The 19,074-nt window shown below is 38.2% G+C and overlaps 1 protein-coding gene across 2 annotated transcripts; it reads left to right on the top strand.

Annotated features, from left to right (window-relative positions):
* Nucleotides 1-1,749: 1,749 nt before the first annotated feature.
* Nucleotides 1,750-17,525, top strand: Tnfsf18 (TNF superfamily member 18). 2 transcript variants are annotated; one of them, XM_048421562.3, is made up of 4 exons: nucleotides 1,750-3,602; nucleotides 5,581-5,750; nucleotides 12,259-12,292; nucleotides 14,882-17,525. In XM_048421562.3, exons 2-4 carry the CDS (start codon nucleotides 5,601-5,603, stop codon nucleotides 15,232-15,234), a joined length of 537 nt encoding a protein of 178 aa, XP_048277519.1. In that variant the 5' UTR covers nucleotides 1,750-3,602; nucleotides 5,581-5,600; the 3' UTR covers nucleotides 15,235-17,525. The 2 variants fall into 2 exon arrangements, with proteins under 2 accessions (XP_048277519.1, XP_085544146.1); XM_085688020.2 differs by lacking the exon at nucleotides 1,750-3,602 and having other exon boundaries at nucleotides 5,574-5,750.
* Nucleotides 17,526-19,074: the final 1,549 nt, after the last annotated feature.

Raw genomic sequence — 19,074 nt, 5'->3', positions numbered from 1 at the left:
AATGTCAGTGGATAAACAGAATAGAAAATGTCTTGTGTTTTTATAGAATGCTTTTATAAAAATACAACTCAGGGCTGAGTGTTGCACAACTGAGAGACCATGCTGCTGCTTCTGCACTGGACCTGTTATGCCGTCATTTGTAGTGGGAACTTCTAAGATTTTCCTTTGGTGGAGAGATTAAAAAAAAAAATTCCCTGAACTTCTTTCCAGAGATGACCAAGGAAAACCAGGACAGTGGGGTAAAATAATTTATTAGGAATCTTAAAACCTTTTGCTTCAACTAGGTTGACAGGTAAAATCTGTATTCTCTGTGAATATATTCACAGGTAAATTCTCTGTGAAATCAGGCAAAATGTGACTTAACAGCAACAGGGATTGATTACAGCATCTAAAGTAGTGTTGATGGTTTCAAATAGCTTGTGTCAAGTCATATTGCAAAATCGGATAATCTATTCTCAATACAAATCATGAGACAGAAACTTTATTTCTCATCAAAGGATGTTTTAAAAGCACTTCTCCTGCAGTTATGATATTTGCATGATGGATATAGTGGATTAAGGCTACAGAGTACAGAGTCGGGAATTTGCAACTTCACAAGGCCTTTCTAAAAGATTAATAGTAAAGCAGAAGGTTAAAGAAATAAATACTTCCATGGAAATTGAACACAAGTCGTGTTACTTAATTCCTGTACAGAGGATTATAAAACATACACAAATAGCAAAGAATTTGTGGCAAGATGTTTGCAAGCCAAGATAAACACAGAAAAACAATGTGGAGCATAGGATCAACTCTCCAAGTGAAGAGCCTAGCACAGTTTGGTCTTATCCAGCAGTGAACCCTGAAATAATGGCTTGCCAGGGAAGATGTGCCTTCCTCCTGTGCTAATGGCATGACTGTTATCATGGAAACCAACCAGTTTTTTTTATTGGAATTGAGGCAGGAACTCATGCCTTAGTTCTGTTAATCTGGTCAAGAGTTCATGGCTGGGGAAGTCATAGGTCCAACTGAATACCTGATACTGTTGTTTTGTTAAAGGATCATGTCTAACTGCCTTGTAAATACTCACGTTAATACTTATAGATTAGTGCGGTGTACTGCCTCCATCAGAAAAGCTTCCTACTGTAGCAGTCAGCAATAAATGCAGGAACCCACAAGTGCTGGTAGAGCCCTAAACAAAGCAGCTACATTACTCTCCCCAAGACTCAGGGAACATCATGGCAGTGGGGATGGAAAGAAAGGAGGAGACAGAAGATAGAGAAATACGAAACCAAAGATGTCCTCTGACACCGCATAGCTGCTTCACTCGTCAACTCACAGCAGATGTGGTTGGTCCGGGATTGCACCTGGAGGGGCCCTAAGAGGTTCTACCTCTCCCCGAGGGACTGTTGGGAATAAAATCTTTGGAGGGATAGGAGTCACTTTGTTCATTGGGGTTGTCATGATACGTTGTCTTTCCTTCAGTAAAATAAACCTTCCACCCACGCTCAGGCATGAACCATTCATTGACTCTGTGGACCACACACAACAAAATCGTGAAGACAAGAAGTATTCCAGTGAAAAAGAAATTGGGGTTAAAAAAGGGAATGGGGAAATGAAAATGACTAAAGTTCATTACATAAATATGTAAAGCTGCCAAGCAATTAAAAAATAAAAATATTAGTTTGAATATAAATATTCTTTAGACCACCTTGGTTAGGGATGTAGCTAGTTCTTTAGAGAATATGATCTGATGATTATCATGAGGAACTTCTGTATAACTTAGAATTACTATAGATATACTCATGCATGTATATATCTGCACATATAGACATACCCTACCTATCTGTATATAGATGAGCAAATATATTTACTTATGAATCGTGAGTTATGCCATATCCTCTTTGTTTTGATGCTAGGTGATCAACCCCAGGGTCTTGTGTAGGTTAGGCAAGCACTCTACCACTGGCTGGGCTACATACTCTGCCCCACAATTATTTTTTAGAGTAGGCTTTTATTAATCTTAATAGTTCTAGCTTTAAAACGTCAAGATTGAAATCCTAATTATGTAATTGTGTCTCTCTGCTTTCCTCTCTTTTTATCTCTCCTCCCCTCTTCTCTCTCATCTCCTCTCCCCTCCCCTCTTCCTTCTCCTCTCCTTTCTTCCCTTTCTTTTTCTCTTCCCTTTCTCTCTTCCCATGTAATTATATCTATTTATTTATCTCACATGTGCCATATTTGAGAAAATATGATAAGATAGACTTTACTGTCTAGTGTATTTTAGGTCACATGTATATCATTTCTCACTAAATCCTAACACAGTAGGTGTTTCTGACTGTGTGACACCATATGCTATCAATGGGAATGAAGTCACAATAAACAGTTGTAAAAGGAGACTCTAGTAACACGGGACTGGGAAGAAGCTAATCATGTATTAATGCTCTGTCACAGACAGCATACATTTCTCACCTTATTTATTTAGTTTAGAGAGATACACACAATATCACTGTTCTGGTTCAACAGGTGAGGATTCAATCCCTCTTCTATGTGTGTGAACTAGTGAATTACCCTTCCAAGGGTCAGTTTTATCACTTTTATAGAAGAAACATCCAACAAAGGGATACTTGATGTTCAAATGTAATGATTATGCCCAGAGTTAAAGCCTAATATATTTTAGTGTTATTTAGTTTGCAGCTGACCTACAACCATATATATATATTGGTTCTCAATTTAAGACAGTAGTGCATAGAGTTAAATTATTTGATTGAGTGTATTTTAGATCCTTTTCTTTCAACCTGAAAAAAATGTGTGTGGAATTTATTTTTTTCTGACAGTTTTTATTTAATTTGTATTATTTGCAAGTATCCATGCCTCTTAACATATTCTTTAAATAAGTTTTATTATTCCTCCAGAAAAAGTGTTTTTCTTCTGACATTCCTAATCTGCCTTTGCAATGATCTCAACTTATCTAGATCTTTCTGTTTTCTGAGGTCCTATCTTAAATACAGTATTAATTTGGGCACATATCTCCCTGTGTGCATAATTTTAATGGGGTTGCATGGCAAATTCTTTGGTGACTGTGTATTAAATATTTTTCCAAATCTCTTTGAAAGAAGGGGTATATGGGAGGGATTGAATGGAAGAAAGGGAAGGGAGAAATTATATAATTATATTATAATCTCAAAAACAAAAGAAAAATAGATTTGCTAGTTGGATTTAAGTTTATTTAAAAAGTTTTTATTTCCATTTCCAATTATCTAAGCCAAAGGGGTCCCTAAATTAAGACAACTATTGAGTTTGGTATTCATTTGCCTTTGGCAAATCCCAAAATGTCACAAAATATTCTTTCTGTCTTATGCTAACAAGGTATCAGCTATGACTCAAAGCTCGAGAATGCCAAAACCCTTCTCTGCTGTCTCCTGTGCTGACTTGAAGTTCCATCATCTCTGAGTCCGGTTGAATGGAAAGCTGCCCTGGAATGTATAGTCTTCTCAGGAGAACTGTGTCAATTTTCTTCAGATACTGTCACAAAGCTAAAATAAGAATACACCCAAGCCCAGCCTTGTCTGAAGGTGTACGTGGATTTCACTTGGACTAGTTCCTCATGTGAATGCATCTCTACTGAAGTGAGTAAGCAGAAGTTCTGTCTAACATTTGGATAGGAGAGAGAAAGGAGCAGATGGGATGAGCAGGAAGGAAAGAGCTCTACTCAGTGGTGATCTCAAGGTCTCTGATTGTGTAACTCAAATGCAAGGGGGACAGGATCAAGTGTCAGCATCGCATTCACCCCTGTGTGGTATTATCTAGTACATAGTCATTAAAATGTCTGCTATATTGAAGAGTGATTCTGGTGTAACCATCTTCCTCAAGAGTAGTTTATTGGTTAAGATACAATAGGGTCAAGTTGAAATTTGACAACTCAGTAGGAACGACTGCCCAAAATAGTGTGGCACTAAGACAGATTTGGCTTTGTTACAAAATGCTATGGTTTCTGGGCTAGGATTTCCACTTCATCAGCCACTAGTGGTTTGAGGAACCCCCAATCTCTAGTAACTTCAGCTTCCTTTTTCATAAATGAGGACATTAAATATGTTTCTTTCTGCTTTTAAAAACTTCTTGCTTTTTTTCTCAGATTAAAAAAATACTGTCTTCAAAACAAAACACTTTGTCTTAAATTAACTTCAGTTGAATTATATCCTATGAAAAATAATAAGAAATATTCACTTTTTCTAGGATTTCATAATGGAGTTTACCACGACACTTTTAAAGAGGGCAGAGACAAACTATCCTAACCCTTATGGGATGTCTTTTGTAAGCTTCACTTTGTACATTTATTTCATTTTTGCAAAACTATTATGAAGTACAAATCTTGGCTCAGAGAAATCCACTAATGTGCCATACAGTAAGTTAGAGATGAACTCTGCTGGACAATCCTCTCAGGTGTGCCTAGTTTAAAAGCCCATTCTAGCAAATGATACTGACATTCTATAAGACATATGATAATTTTGTTTTAGCAGACAAGGAGGCTCAGGTACAGAGAACAAGGGACTTTTTAAAGTGTTACGCTAAATTGACATCTTGATTACAGGAGGGGAAAAATGTCTATTTAGGGTGAAGGACAGAGTACAAATCAAGGAAAAAACCTTTTAAAGGATAACGTTATTACTGTTTGATGCTAGCATTGAAATTTAGTTTCAGCATGGTCAAGGTTTGAGAGAATTGACCATTGTTTTATTTTCCAATATTAACTAAGTTCTAGTAATGTATTTGCAGGTTTTTCTTTAAGTTTTTAGATTTATTTTGTGTATGTGAAAGTTTTGCCCACATATATGTGTATGTGCATAATATGAGTGTCTGGTGCCTTGGAGGTCAGAGAGGGCATTGGGTCCCCTGAACTGGAACAGATGGTTGTGCATCACCATAATGCTGCTGGGAGCTAAATGTAGATCCTTTGTAAAAGTAACAAGAAACCTTAATGACCGAGCCATCTCTCCTGCTCCAGTGCAGTTTTTTTAAAGACTATTTCAGAATAAACATGTTTTGTAACCTAGAAAGTTATTATTTTGTGACTATAGCTTTGATTTGATATTTTAAACTGCTCTCAAGGTGTAACTGATAAGTAAAAATGGTGTATATATAAAGTGGTACATATGTAATGCGTGCAATGTGATGACTTCATGGTGCATCCTCACTCTCTAACTCTCTGTCTCATCCGGTCATTTTATCTGCAGTAAGATAAAATTTTTAGTTTTAGGTTTTATTTATTCTTATAAGATTTTTTTTCTTCATTGGAACTAATTTTTGAGTATCTTCCAGCAGCCGAGACTGGCTGTGCATGCATACAGTACTTCCTCTTGCTTTAGGAAAGACTTTTTTTTTTTTTTCCTTCTGAGCTTGCCTCATAGTGGCTTTTTTTTTCCCTCCCGTGTTTCTGTTGGCTCTAAGCCTCCCCATTCCTTCTGTAGTTCTGGCCTGATGCCATGATGACTGTCAGTGCTCAGCAGTGTTCCAAAGGAAAACTCCACCTCCCACACCCACGACTTAATGACTATAAAACATGATATTGCATCGTTCATCCATCACTTGTGCATATCTGCTTTCCAGAGCTCTCAGCCCGCCAGAGAATGAGTTCTAGCCTCATGGAGGAAATGCCTTTGAACCCGCCAAGTCCTCGAGGGGCACAGAGGTTCAGGAAGCCATGGCTTTTATGCACGGTTCCTCTGCTGTTGCTGCTTTTCTATACCACGGGCGCACTGATCTTTACTTCACTCAAGGTAAGGTGGTAAAGGAAACTACAGGTGCTAATTATAGTATATAAAGGTTGTTTAATTGTTAGTCTGATTATTATCATTGCCATTCAGCATTGCTGGAGGTAGTGGGAAGGAAGAGATCTGAGGGATCAGTGAAAAAATTTCCTGTCTTGTAAGGACGTGGCCCCTGAAACTCACCTGAATGTCTTGAGCAAAAGGCGCTAGAGGACACTAAGTGCCCACTGTGGGCTTGTGTTACATGGGACTACATGTTTAAACTGAGTCTTTAAAAGGTGTCTGTGAGGTTCCTTTTCCCTCTCTGGAACTCCACTAGTCTCATCTTGACAGACGAAGAAGAGACCTGAAGCGTGGTGCTCTTCTTCATGTGACTCCAGACAAGCAGTGGTCTCAATGGGGTAGGGATATAAAAAGATAGTGGACGACAGAATGAAATGACAGGAAGCAAGAACATGTGGAAGAGGGAAATGGTGCTGAGCTAGAAGAAAGAAAATCTGGACTCCAGTTCTAGGTGAATCTCACTATAACCAACTGCACGCATGTGAGAAAGTTATTTTGTTATTCTGATTCTAGTATTTTAGGTTTACAACATGGTGTTGGGAGACTGGATCCATTTACTTAATGTCCTGCTAGCTACAATTACATTGGTCAACTTACTTAAGTGTAGGGTACCACGTGGACCTGTAGTTTAGGAAGTCTAAAGCAAGAACGATGACTTTGGCCTGGAGTGAACTGGGAAGGCTTCATGGAGGAAAGAGGAAAATGTATCTGTTTGGGAAGCCCCTGATGGCTATCAGGAATTTCCCAGTGAATTACAGTCTAAATTGTGGATCTAGATGGGATCTGTACTGAGAATGTATATATTTTAGGTTCTTTCTAGAAGTTTGCTTTCTGTTCCACGACAGCTAGAGCTACACAGAGAAACTGTGTCTCGAAAAATTACAAAAGAAAAAAAAGCGTTTGACCAGAAGAAATGAAAAAAGACTTTATATAATTCGGGAGTTAGCCCATTATTTTAAAAGACTCAAAAACTTGGGCAGAATAAAATGATGTTCACCTGTGTAAGGAAGGGTTGGAGCTAAGCCCAGGAACATTTGTCTAAGGAGACCAACCAGTAATGGTTTTGAAGGTGTGGTTCTACACTGGCAAGACATTGAGGAAAGGCTCAGGAGGAAGTAGTGTGCTGTAGAGCCAAGGTTAGTTAGAATGCTCCCGCGAAAGGGTCACATAGGAACCCATTATTCTGTACTCTGTAACTGTATAAGTGGATGAGAGGCAGAGAGAGTTCTAATCCCAGCCCTATACTTCCAAAGAAGGAACCAAGAAGCGACCTTCTAAAGCAATGAGTGTTGAGCCAAAGGGAAAAGACTATCAGCATCTCAAGTGTGGAAAGTTTTGAAAAGGAGGAAGAATGAGACCAGCATTGATTTCACGTTGCTTTTTCTTCCTGTAACCCCCCTCAAGTCTTATTAGTCAGGTAGTTCTGAAGTACACTGAGTCTAGGTGTCACAGAGTCCTGCAGTGATGAGTAGGGGAGGAAGACTTTTGTTCCGAGTGACACCTCTTTCCACAAGCAAACTGTTAATTCATGGTGTTTTGAGCTTTGATTACAGATTATCCCCTTTCAATGAAGGGTTCCCCCTCTAAAAATACCTGTGAGGATATTCCAAATTTAGGGAAGTAAAAAAGGTTTTGGAGTCTATTTTCCTGCCAGAATGCTAGGCAGTCTAGTTACTGTGGAAAAACCACTGGGCTTCAGTATTAGCTTGAGAATTATACTTTCCTTATTAGTTCCAAAAAACCAAATTGTTGAGCAGAGAAATCTAAGTGGATGGAGATGGAAGCACCTTCCACCTTTGCATATGTAGGGACTCAGAAGGTTTTTATATTTTTCTCCACTCCAATTTTCTCATGCAAATCTCCATTTATAAAGAAATCCCTTCAGATAGTATTCTTTTTAAGCTTGGTTCCTTTCAGATCAGCAGATATTTTCCTTGGGAGATTTTTTTTTCTCTCTCTCTCTTCTAGAAGACATTTAGTTAATAGACTATGCTCTGAGCTCAAGAAGTTTGGCCAACTCCTCTGTGAAAGTAGTTCACAGCAGTTCCCTCTGAGGAATCCAATGATTCAGGAAAGTCCCTTTCTTCGGTGAAATGAAGGATGGATAGGCTTCCAGAAGGGAAACTGGAATTTGTACAACTGTATTTGCAAACAAATAGAGTAGGGTTTGTTTCCGGACAGAGGAGGTTAGGATTAGTCTGAAGTCTATGTTGGACAGTTTGAGACAAACCAAGTAATCTAGGATTAAACCAAAGTGAGGTTAGAAGACCAACTGACCCTTCTAAATGAAAGCAAGCAAAACTAAAAGTAAACCAAAAGACTTGTGTGTAACTCTTTATAATATCACCAGAATTATAAATAGAAATGGCCTCTGTGAGTGGTAGGCTGAGTGTTTTGGATGAGACAATCTGGTTTTGGATCCCAACCTCGCCTCTTATCAGCTGTGTGACCTTAGGCTGGTTACTTCATCACCGAGTCCTCATTTCCTCCTCTGCAGAAAGAGCACGCTAATTTTTCTAGAGCTGCCTCAAGGAATAATGAGGCAGTGAAGTGCCTGCTGTGCCTGACTCACAGTAGACTCTAGATAGGTGGTAGTGATTAATATTCATACCATTGTTAGTTAGAAAGTCACAATGAATACAGACTAGCAAGGTCAGTTAAAACATGCATGGTTTGTCTGACCTTATTCCTTTCTCAGTCAGAAGACCACAGTTTTCAACCAAACTGATGATTTTCCACTTAGATTTTCACTTATGGCAATAGGTAAGGATGAGCCGAGTAGTGTTTTGTAACTCTAAATAGATATTAAAGAAGTTTGCAATTGACTTTCTGGATGTTTGTCTGTCAGCTCATTTGTCTATAAATTTAAGTTTTCTGTGTATTCTTACACATGGTAACATCTGGGAAACAATCCACAACATTTATATTTAGGTGCCTGTTTAATTGCATCATATAAGCAATAGTGTCTCTCTAGTTAGATTACAAACATCTTGAGAGACAGCAATTATACATTAAATTTCTCTCTCTTACAACATTAGTATAATGTTGGGAATATAGGTACTTAAGCTGTTTGTTTAATTCTTCATTATAGCCAGTATCATGATCAAAACAACTGATATTTGCTGAGCATATTCAGAAAGAATGTCTGGAAAAGCCCTTCCTAAGAGTCAGCACAGTTTTGTAGAACAACAGTTCAGTAAACTCTGCTATTATCCCTGGTTATTGGATGAGGAAATGAGTTTTGGGAGTCCCTGCTGTAAGTCTATCAGTCGTTCTAAATTGAATTTGGACATCTCGTCTAAGAAAAACCAAAATAGGATGAAATAATTGCAAGAGTAAAACTGATTTCAGGAAATCCAGTTACTTATGGTTTTTAGATTTATGGTTTCCATAATTTTCTATTGTATCTCCTTATCAATAAAATACTTTTATTATAATTTCCATCAGATGTGTGCCAAATAGTATCTCATATCTGAGTACAATACCATGAACACAAAACAGACACACAAGATGGAAAGTCACTGTTCTAAAGGTTTAGCACAGATTTTCCAGTCTAAACCTACTTTGTTTTAATTAAAATGCTAGGTTTTATATAATATATTCACAGATGATACAGATATAACAAAATAATTGAAATACTGCTTTTTTGTGATTATGGGGTTCAAACTCAGTACCTCTACCCCCTAGTCACATTCAAAGCTCCAGTAATTTGATATTTGCTTTATTTTCTTAATTTTAGTTTAACATTTTATAATATAGTAACTCAAGATTTTTATTCCAATTTAACTTGATTTATGATTTTGACTATAACAATTGAAAATTACCTCACAAAGAAACATAGATAAAAGTTTACCGCAACATCTTTGTATATTCTTAATTGCCATGACGCTTAATTATCACTATCATTGGATCGGGCAGCTCTTTAGAATTAAAATGATATTTCATTTCATCCATGTCTTTTCTTTTTCTCATTACACAACTAAGCTCCAAAGTCTTTAATTACATCTTGTTCCTTACACAAATTTGCTTACTTGCTTCTTTCTCTCATCACTACAATCCCATGTCAAAACCTGGCTAACAAAGGACTCCAGCAATACCTAAATCCAGCAGTACTGGGTCTCCGAGAAAAACACAAGGCCATTTGAACATTGTTTCTTTATACGCTCACGGCCACTAGCTTCAAGTGGGGTTTCCTTATTGCCGTGGAAATGCTGTGTACTTCCCCATTCTATTCTTTAACCTTCATAGACCACCTTACAGGACCACCTTGACTCCTCTCTGAGCTTTCAGGAACCATTTCCTATCCTCTCTCGGTAGGAGAGTGGAAAGACTATGTCTGTCAGTTGTTTGCATTTGTGTCCATATATTCTGTGTTTCCTTCGTCTGCATGGATGAATTATCCACATCCCTGCCAGAGCCACCTCTGAACTCGTTCTCGCACGTCTCACCTGCTCGGAGCATTGCTGCAGCTCTCGCCTGCCTCATTTGATTGGAATAGTCCTGTCTAACGGTGACAAACAAGCTTGTCATCTCCTTCATATCAAACAAGCAAAGACAGAACCCAAAATAAAGGAACAACAACAACAACAACGACAACAAAAGCCTCTTTGATTTCTCACCCTTATCCAGGGCCCACTCACTTCTACTTTCCTCCTGTGTAGCAAATTTCCCAATTTCTCTCTTCTCGTCTCATCTTAAATTTATCCTGGTGAAACTTGTGCTCATATCACATCACACAAACTATTACACAGCTATTCTGTCAGGAATTCTTGTAGAAACCATGTTTCTAACTCAGCCAGTCAAATCTCTGCCTTCTTCTTTTGCAATCTATCAGTGACCTTTGACACCAACTGCTCAGTCTCCTCTCTAGAAGACTTTCTTCTCTTGGTTCCCAAATGTCACACACTTCCATTCTTTTCAGACTCACTGATATTCCTAGAGAGTTCCTCCTCATTGTCTGACCTCTGAATACCAAAGGGTTCCAGTACTCATCTCTGTCTATACTCGTGGACTTGATGTTCACACATAATGTCAGGTCTGAAAGCAGAGTCTCAGCATTGCATATCTAACCACCTACTTGATATCTCAGAAGCACCACAAATCAACACATCCAAAACTCACGATTGGGCCTCTCTTACTTTATTTCTCTTAGCATCCCATCTTGCCAATTAACTTACTTTTTCCAATGATTGCAGTCTCAAATATTGGCATTACCTTTGTTTCTTCCAATTGTCTCACACCAGTATTCCTGTCAAGAACACCATCTACTTCTTGCTTTCTTTGAAATATAGCTTAGCTTGACCTAAAACCCATGGTCCTCCTGTTTTAGTCTCCTAAGTGCTGTTATGTCAGGCATGCATCACTATACCAGACCAGCTCGCGCTTTCCCTCTTTGCCAGCACCTTGGTCAGAGGCAGTGCGTTCCTATCATGAGCTCCAGTCCGTGCTTAATTGTTTTCATTGCTTTTGCCTTTCATCCTCTTTAGTTTGTTTTTCCTAGCACAATAGCTGGATAGATTCTTCAAAAGGAACATATATCACTTTCTATATGTAAGAAAAGTCTTTTGAGCACTTTGCTCCAAGGAAATGTATGAATTTTGAGTACCAAAAGCTTTGATAGTTATGTCTTATTTTACTCTCAAGCATTTGACAACATTTAAGTGACTGCATTTGTAAACTAGCCATAACTAATGTCAGCTTTCAGCATGTAAGCTGTGGCATGTTGTAGATATTTGAAACAGTTGCATCTGATTCTCAGTCATTGCACATGGCATGTGGTTTTCTAAACATTAAATATTTCTAAAGTCAATTTATTGTTATTTTAAGTAAAGAGAAACATAAGCAGAGGTTTCATTATCTTCTTCCCATATGCACCAGATAATCTTGGGAAACCATAGGGATAAAGAGACTGCTGTTTGTAGTAAACTAGAGGGAAAGAACACAAACAGAGGGAAATTCAATACTTGCCTTGTGGGTCAGAGTTAGATGAACAGAATGAGACACCAAATGAATGACCCCAAAGTGAGTGAAAGATCCCCAACGAGATCTGCTATCTTTCTTCTCATTGTCAAATCTATCGTTCAATGATATTATTTTTAAAACTAAAATAATATTGCCCATCACCCTATTCGTGCGGTTTTGTCTCCTTGTACAGCTAAATTTCAGTGTGTCTATTTACGCCTCTTCCCTTGTATCCCCATACCTTACTTGTTCACTTGCTTCTTCCTATCTTTTCTAAACGCTAATGTCAAAGCTACTGTAAGTCAAATGTAAAGGACAGAGCCAGTCATCTGTAAAGGAAGCAAAGAAATGAGATAGGTCTCTATGTGTGGTGGGTTTTTAATTTTTTGCTTTGGATAGTAGTTTGCTGCAGAATCTTTAAGCGCTAAATAATTCAGCCAAGCAAGTAGCAACTGTGCCGTCATCCTGAACAGTTCTTCTTTTCCTTCTACAGGCAATTGCTAAAGAGCCCTGTATGGCTAAGTTCGGTGAGTAACCAACCTTTTATTTTTCTTAGTTTTTGGTGCAAGAAGGTATCTGTCAGTGCCCTAAAAACAACAACAACAACAACAACAACAACAACAACAACAAAAAAACACTGTACAACCTTTTGTCCACTTTCCTTTATTTATTTTTTTCTTAAATTATAATCACTCATTCTATACTTGTCCATCAGCCTAGTGAGAGCCGAGGCTTCCAGAGCTGAGCTAGATTGACAAGCCCACATTTGGTGACATGTATGCGTTAGGCGTATACATCACACCAGAAAAACTTGTGGATATGCATACAGTAGTCAGCTTTTGGTTTGGCAGTCCGTTAAAGATTCCTACCACCTTTCCTCAAAGTCCTTCTCATATTTCACAGATTCCTCATTTCTAGTCGAGTGTCTGGGAAACATTACTGCTGTGAGTAAGTACATAGAAGAGGAGTGGAGAGTTTGAGGAATAGGCACTTCTTCTTTTCTTCTGAGTCACTTTCCTTAACAGTCACCTGATAGCTGCTCAGAAAATGTATGAAAAACAGTGTTGCTGAGTGTTTTAGTTTCATTTCTGCTACCCCAATAACATACCGCAACAAAAAGCAAGCTTCAGAGAAAAAGGATTTGTTTTGGCTCACAAGTGCAGATTATAGTCCGCCATTGTGGGGGAATCGCGGCAGCAGGAGCTTAAAGCATCCGGTCACACTCACAGATGAGCAGGGAGAAATGAAATGTATGCTTGCCTACTTGCTTGCTTTCTGATACTCAGTTCCATTTCTCTACCTTCTTACACTTCAGAACACCTTGCCTAAGGGATAGTATCAACTGTAGTGGCCTGGATTTTCTCACATCCTTCAATTTAAGACAGTCCCTTATAGACCAACTCAGTATGGGCAGTTCTCACTTAGATTCTCTTCCTGGGTGACCCTAAGCTGTGTCAAGCTGACAGAAAAGCTAGCATCACCTTGATGCTCAGGATATTCCTTAGAATATATTCAAAACATCAAGTGTATACATTTTTTGATTGTTTGTATAGCCAAACAAACACATTTTCATTTGAGAATAGATGATTTCTATAATTCAGTTTTTCACTCTTCTATCTTTTGCTCCAGTTTTTCAAAATACCTTGGCTTTCAGAGCTTGGGGGCATTCTTTGAATGTGTCCTTAATTTTGTGCTTTATTTTGCAAGTGAAAGGAATAGAATAATGTTTAAAATTTCTCCTTGTTGTGATAAAAATGATGCTAAGGTGCTCTTTTTTAAAAAAATTATAACTGAATTAAATAGGAAAAAAGCTATACTTGTTCCAAGAGATCTGCCTCCAGTGTGCCAATGAGGAGAAATACAAGTTGGCTGGAGATGCTGTGAATCTTTGCCTTTTCTCTGGTCCTCAGTCCTTCATTCTCATCCAGCATCTACCTCTGAGTCTTCTGCTAGCTATTTCTGATGAAAGGGAATTTAAGTCAGTGTTACTTCTTCTAGGGCTTTGCCCTCTATAACTAAAGTTATTAAGTATTAGAGAAAAAACTTTGAACCAGTAAAAGCATCTCTTGGGTCCTTGAAGTTACATGGCTGTACAAAACTGCTAAGATTAGGGAAATATGTAAGTGTAGTACATAGAAAAAGGAAAGACTAAATTTGGATACATTATCCCGTGTGGCAGTATTAGACTAGGGATAGTTATATTTAGTTAAATAAATTTATTTCTAGTTACAAAGCCATCAATGTACCAGTAGATATCTTGAAGTAAGGTAGATAATAATATGTGGAATTGAAAGTGATATGAAGAAATATATTTCAGACACAAAGCATCAAATTCAGAAACAGATCTGCCAACCAGTTTAGAGATATTTACGGATGCTGAGGGGGGAAGATCACTTGAACTCATCAATTTGAGCCCAGATCGGGCAATATATCAGGACTCTCATATCAAACAAACAAACAAACAACAACATAAAACGAGAACTTATCAATTTGAGCCCAGATTGGGCAATACAGCAGGACTCCTGTGTCAAAACAAAAAAGTTTTTAGAGTTCACACTATTCTAGAAGCTCACGATGATGGGAATATAGTAACTGGAAAAATAGAGAATGCTTATTATCAAAGAAGTATTTAAGTGGATGTAAGACAATAGAAAAATGGTCAAATTAATTTATAATAAACTTTTTCCTAATACTTTCTATGAAGAAAATTAAAGCAAAATAGAACAAGGGAGTCACAGGAGAGCAATGTCGCATATAGACTGATTAGGGAATGTGTCATTGGTAAATCACCACTGAGTAAATACTGTTCATATAAGAAAGACATGGAGATGCATGAATTATGAGCGGTCCTTATTTTAGTCTTGCTGTGTGGTTCCTCTCTATTCTCCCGCTCTTGTTCATTCCTATTACCTGGGAAGAGGTACAGATCCATGAGAATCTGCAACTTCTCTGAAATAGAGAAATGGTTGATTCTTACAATCTATTTAAAATATGGTCTGAGAAAACTAGTATAGACCAGGTAAATTAGTTTGTAGGCAGTAAAGAATGCACTGCGACCAGGTAGAGGATGAAGTAATAATAATTTCTTTTTTCCCTTCATTTTCAATTTCTTATAGAACTATCATCTTCAAAGTGGCAAATGACGTCTCCTGAACCTCTTTGTGTCAATATGACATCTGGCGGGAAGCTGGGGGTACTTCAGGATGGCGAGTATTTAATCTATGGACAAGTGACTCCTTTTGATAAGAAAGACATAAAAACCCCTGCTGAATTTATAGTAGAGATAATTAAAGATGGAAACGTCTTACAGTCTAAAACAAATGACTTTCAAATTCTGACTATAGGAGGGATTTACGAACTGCATGCCGGAAATAGTATATACTTGAGGTTCAACTCTGATGACCATGTTCAGAAAAATGATACATACTGGGGGGTTGTTTTACTGCCAGATCTCTCATTCAGCTCCTAGAGATTTAGTTTTGTCTCATCACCTTCCTCAGTGTATCCAGAGATGCTGTTCAGTGGATTGGAGGGGGTTGCCTGTTTGAATGCACACAGTTTGTGGCACCTTACAAATCAACACAAACATAACCTCTTGGCATCATAAGACTTTAATCTCATATCTGTTTGAGGAAGATTCAGTGAGTGGGCCAAATCCCTGATATTAGATCTGGAAATACAGTTTCATAATCCATGATAAAATGAGTATTCCAAAAGCATATCTCTCTAACTCCTGAATCTCTGGGTGGAAAATGAGGTCCTATTTCCGTGGGAATCTTACTTGGTTTGCACAAAGGGTGTTATGTAGCAGCCTGGCCTTTTTCTCCTCATAATTTCCTCAAGCTGTTTACCTTAATCTCTTCATACTCTCACCTTCTGAGAGCCTCCTAATGAAAAGCTGTCAGATTGGTGGGGTGGCCACGATATACCAAGAGCACCCCCCTTTACATGTGGTATTTTTAGAGGACAGAGAACACTTTGAAACCTATTGGGACAGAAGTGGTGAAGGTATGGAATGAAATTTATCTGGGGAATTTTTCTTGATTTTGTCATCTTCAGGATGCAGGTTCATTCTGGATTTTCATGTAAGCCTTTATTGCTTTTGTGTGTATGTGTGTATAAACACTGCAAATAGTAAAATGAGTTTGCACTAGCAGTCATTAGATTTAGCCCAATAAATTGGTGCTTCTCTAGTGCATTATATAATGAGTCCAAATTTTTAGTTGGTGTTCCCTAATTGGCAAATACATCAGTTTTCCTATACTACACAACTCAATGATGTTAATGGGGTAGATATTTTTAGGAAAAAATTGAACAATAATAATGTGGACAGATCGATCATAAGACTCTCATCTCAACTCAGAACTCACAATAAATTGAGTGGGGTTTTGCCGTTTACATGGTCCCTGATTTGAAACTGGTATTTTCTACTGTCACATTTATACATCTCTAAAACAGAATAAATTCAGCTTTCAAATGGATGCATCGCCTTTACCCCAAAGTGGCCAGAATGAAGCGACAAGAGCCTTTCTTTACCAGCAGACATTTTTCTCTTCTTGCCTGGAGCAAGAAAAGCCAGGACCCTGTTGGAAGAGCATGCTGATGTCTCAAAGTAATGTCTCAAAGTGAAGAACACTCATATTCAAATTTTGGATTCTGCTAAATTTAACCAGCTTGTCAGTTCTTGTTGAAAAGTATTTTAAACCAATCTATAATATTTATGGGTATTTGTGAAAAACTATATTATAATTATGTTTTATATAGGGCTAATTTAAAAATATTTTTATTGTATGTAACAAAATACTTATTGTAGGCTAAGCTATTTCTTATTTTTTATGAATACTTGCTGAGCTGAATTGCTATAGAGTACAAAAACTCTTGTGTCTGCATATCTTCTCAGGAAATTAAAATTATGTCATATGTATTTATAGAAACCTGTTAGTGTTGATATTTGTTGTGTTGCAAGCAGCCCTGTGCTGGCATGGGCTAACACTACTTCATACAAACTGATTGTTAATTCCTTTGAATTGTGTAGTTTGGGAACTTTTATGCCATGGACGTTGACAAACACTACAAACGGAAGCATTTTTTTTTTTTTTTCTGAAAACTGGTTCACTACGACACCATTCTTTGTAAAAGATGTGCGTGTGTTTGCATATGTGTGTGTGCTGTATGTGATTGTGTAGGTGTGTGCAGGTATATATTATGGGAGAGCCTGTTCATATGTGTATGTGCTTTGTGGGTGGCATACTGAGTGTCCTCCTTAGCTGCTTTTCACCTTAGTTTTTGAGACATGGTCTCTCACTGAACCTGGAGCTCATTTATTTGGCTTGGCTGGACCACCATTTGGCTCTAGGGATCTACCTATTGCTGCTTTATCTCACCACCCACAGGTCTTCGGTTATAGATGTGTACCACCATGTCTGACTATTACACATATTTTGGGGATCTGAGCTCCAGTCCTTATGCTTACATAGCAGGCATGTTATCAATGGAGCTATTTCTTTGCAACTTAATGATGTCATTCTGTCCTGGCCTCATTCTTGGACAATCAAGGCAGACAAAATGACAAAATGATATTGTCACACTCCCAACAAAGGTCCAAAAGCATTGTGATACTTTTAGAAACCAGAAGAGGTTCCGTACTTTAGACAGAGGGATAGCTACCAACACACAGCATCTGAATTTCTTCCAGTGTTATCATTTCAGCCTTCGCTTCCAACGTATACTCAGTTCCTTTTCTGTATTTTAAAGCTACAATAAAATGTGTATTTTTAACTGTACTGCAATTGACTTGTCTTTTGTTTATAGTTAAGTTAGTGTTTTGAAGAGCACAAAATTGCATCAGAGAAATCCTTGCTCATACAGACACATCTTGGCAAGTGTCAGGACTTGCAAAAGTGAGAGCAGGGTGCAGTTAGTGTTGGCCTCGGCTGCCTCTATTCCTGATGAGTCAGGCAGTTCCACTTTCTGACTTCTACCTTTCTCAACTACTCCACCCTACTGAGGATCACCCATCTGAGACTCAGCTCGCACTAAGAGCAGTTTGCCTTCCACTTTCCCTCCTCCAGGCTGTAGCAAGTGTTACAGGACTGCAGACGAGCATCTGATTCTATGATAGCAGTACAGAAATGATGCAAGCCCATGAACTATCCTAACAAAGCAAATCCCTTAGATGAGGTGTATCTGTGGATCTTGGAGAGGAAATATTTGCCTTTTTGTTCTATCCCTATGAGACAGTTTCTCTGAGGGAAGGCCTGTTTGCTTATTAGTTAGGAGAAGCAGAAATATGACTGGTAAGTCGTCAGTTTGAAGATGCCCGTCAAGTAGGAGCAGGCACACTCCTTGACCTGAAAGGATGCAGATACATATTCCAGCATTACCCTCAATCTCATTGGTTGTAACTCTTGTGAGCCCCACATTTGTTCACAGTACACAGGCTTTGCCCCAGGAAGCAGAGAGTGTGCAGTTACTCCTAGTGCTAAAAGATCTCTTCTAACTAGTGCTTGGCCTTTGTCTTCCTAACAGGTTTCCTGGGTGGGGTTAAATTATAGCCCACAGTCACCACGGGTACCTTTCTTTGGTGGGGGCAGGCACTTTTTTTGCATAACACAATTTCAAGAAATTCATTTCAAAGCTTTCTAGGAAGTACCCTAAGTTTTCCTACTAGGCTTGAGTTCAGAAACTTCTGTCGCTCCCTTTCCTTTCTGCAAAAGTAGTGGGCAGTGTCTTGTAACAACCCAGACAGCTGGGGTGCTACCACCGATCTCTGGGCCAGCATGGGGAGAGTTTCTTTATAATTCCTGTACATTGGAGAGGAAAGGACTATCTTCATGTCGTTCTAGTATTTTGGTACCAGACTGCACTGTATCAGTAAAAGTTAACTTCTTGAGTCCTACTTTAGTATTTGGCTTTACTCTTCTGTGTTTAAAAGACATATAGGGGACTCAGAATAAATATAGAGATTCTCAAAGCTCCAAACTATCATCACAGAATCAGTCAAACAAAAGCTAAATTAAAAGTCAGAGAGAAATTCAAAGTATTGACCAACAAAGTTAGACACAAGAGAACGCTATTAAAAACAAACAGAAAACATCACCTTTAATTTCTTGATAGTTAAAGAAAATTAGAGAAGCATTCCTATCTGGGTTTTAAATATATTGTTTTACTAGGAGAAATTATTTTCTTTCTAGAGTTGACATTGAGCACATGGTACCACATCCACACTGAATGTTCTAGGTATCAAGATACAGAGTCCTCCCTTCATCCCATTTAAACCTACTGGTTTCTGACACCACTCAACAACTAT

Source organism: Myodes glareolus, chromosome 5 (genome assembly GCF_982192425.1).
Source record: "Myodes glareolus chromosome 5, mMyoGla1.1, whole genome shotgun sequence".
Lineage (NCBI taxonomy): Eukaryota > Metazoa > Chordata > Mammalia > Rodentia > Cricetidae > Myodes > Myodes glareolus.
This window is presented reverse-complemented; position numbering and strand designations above follow the sequence as displayed.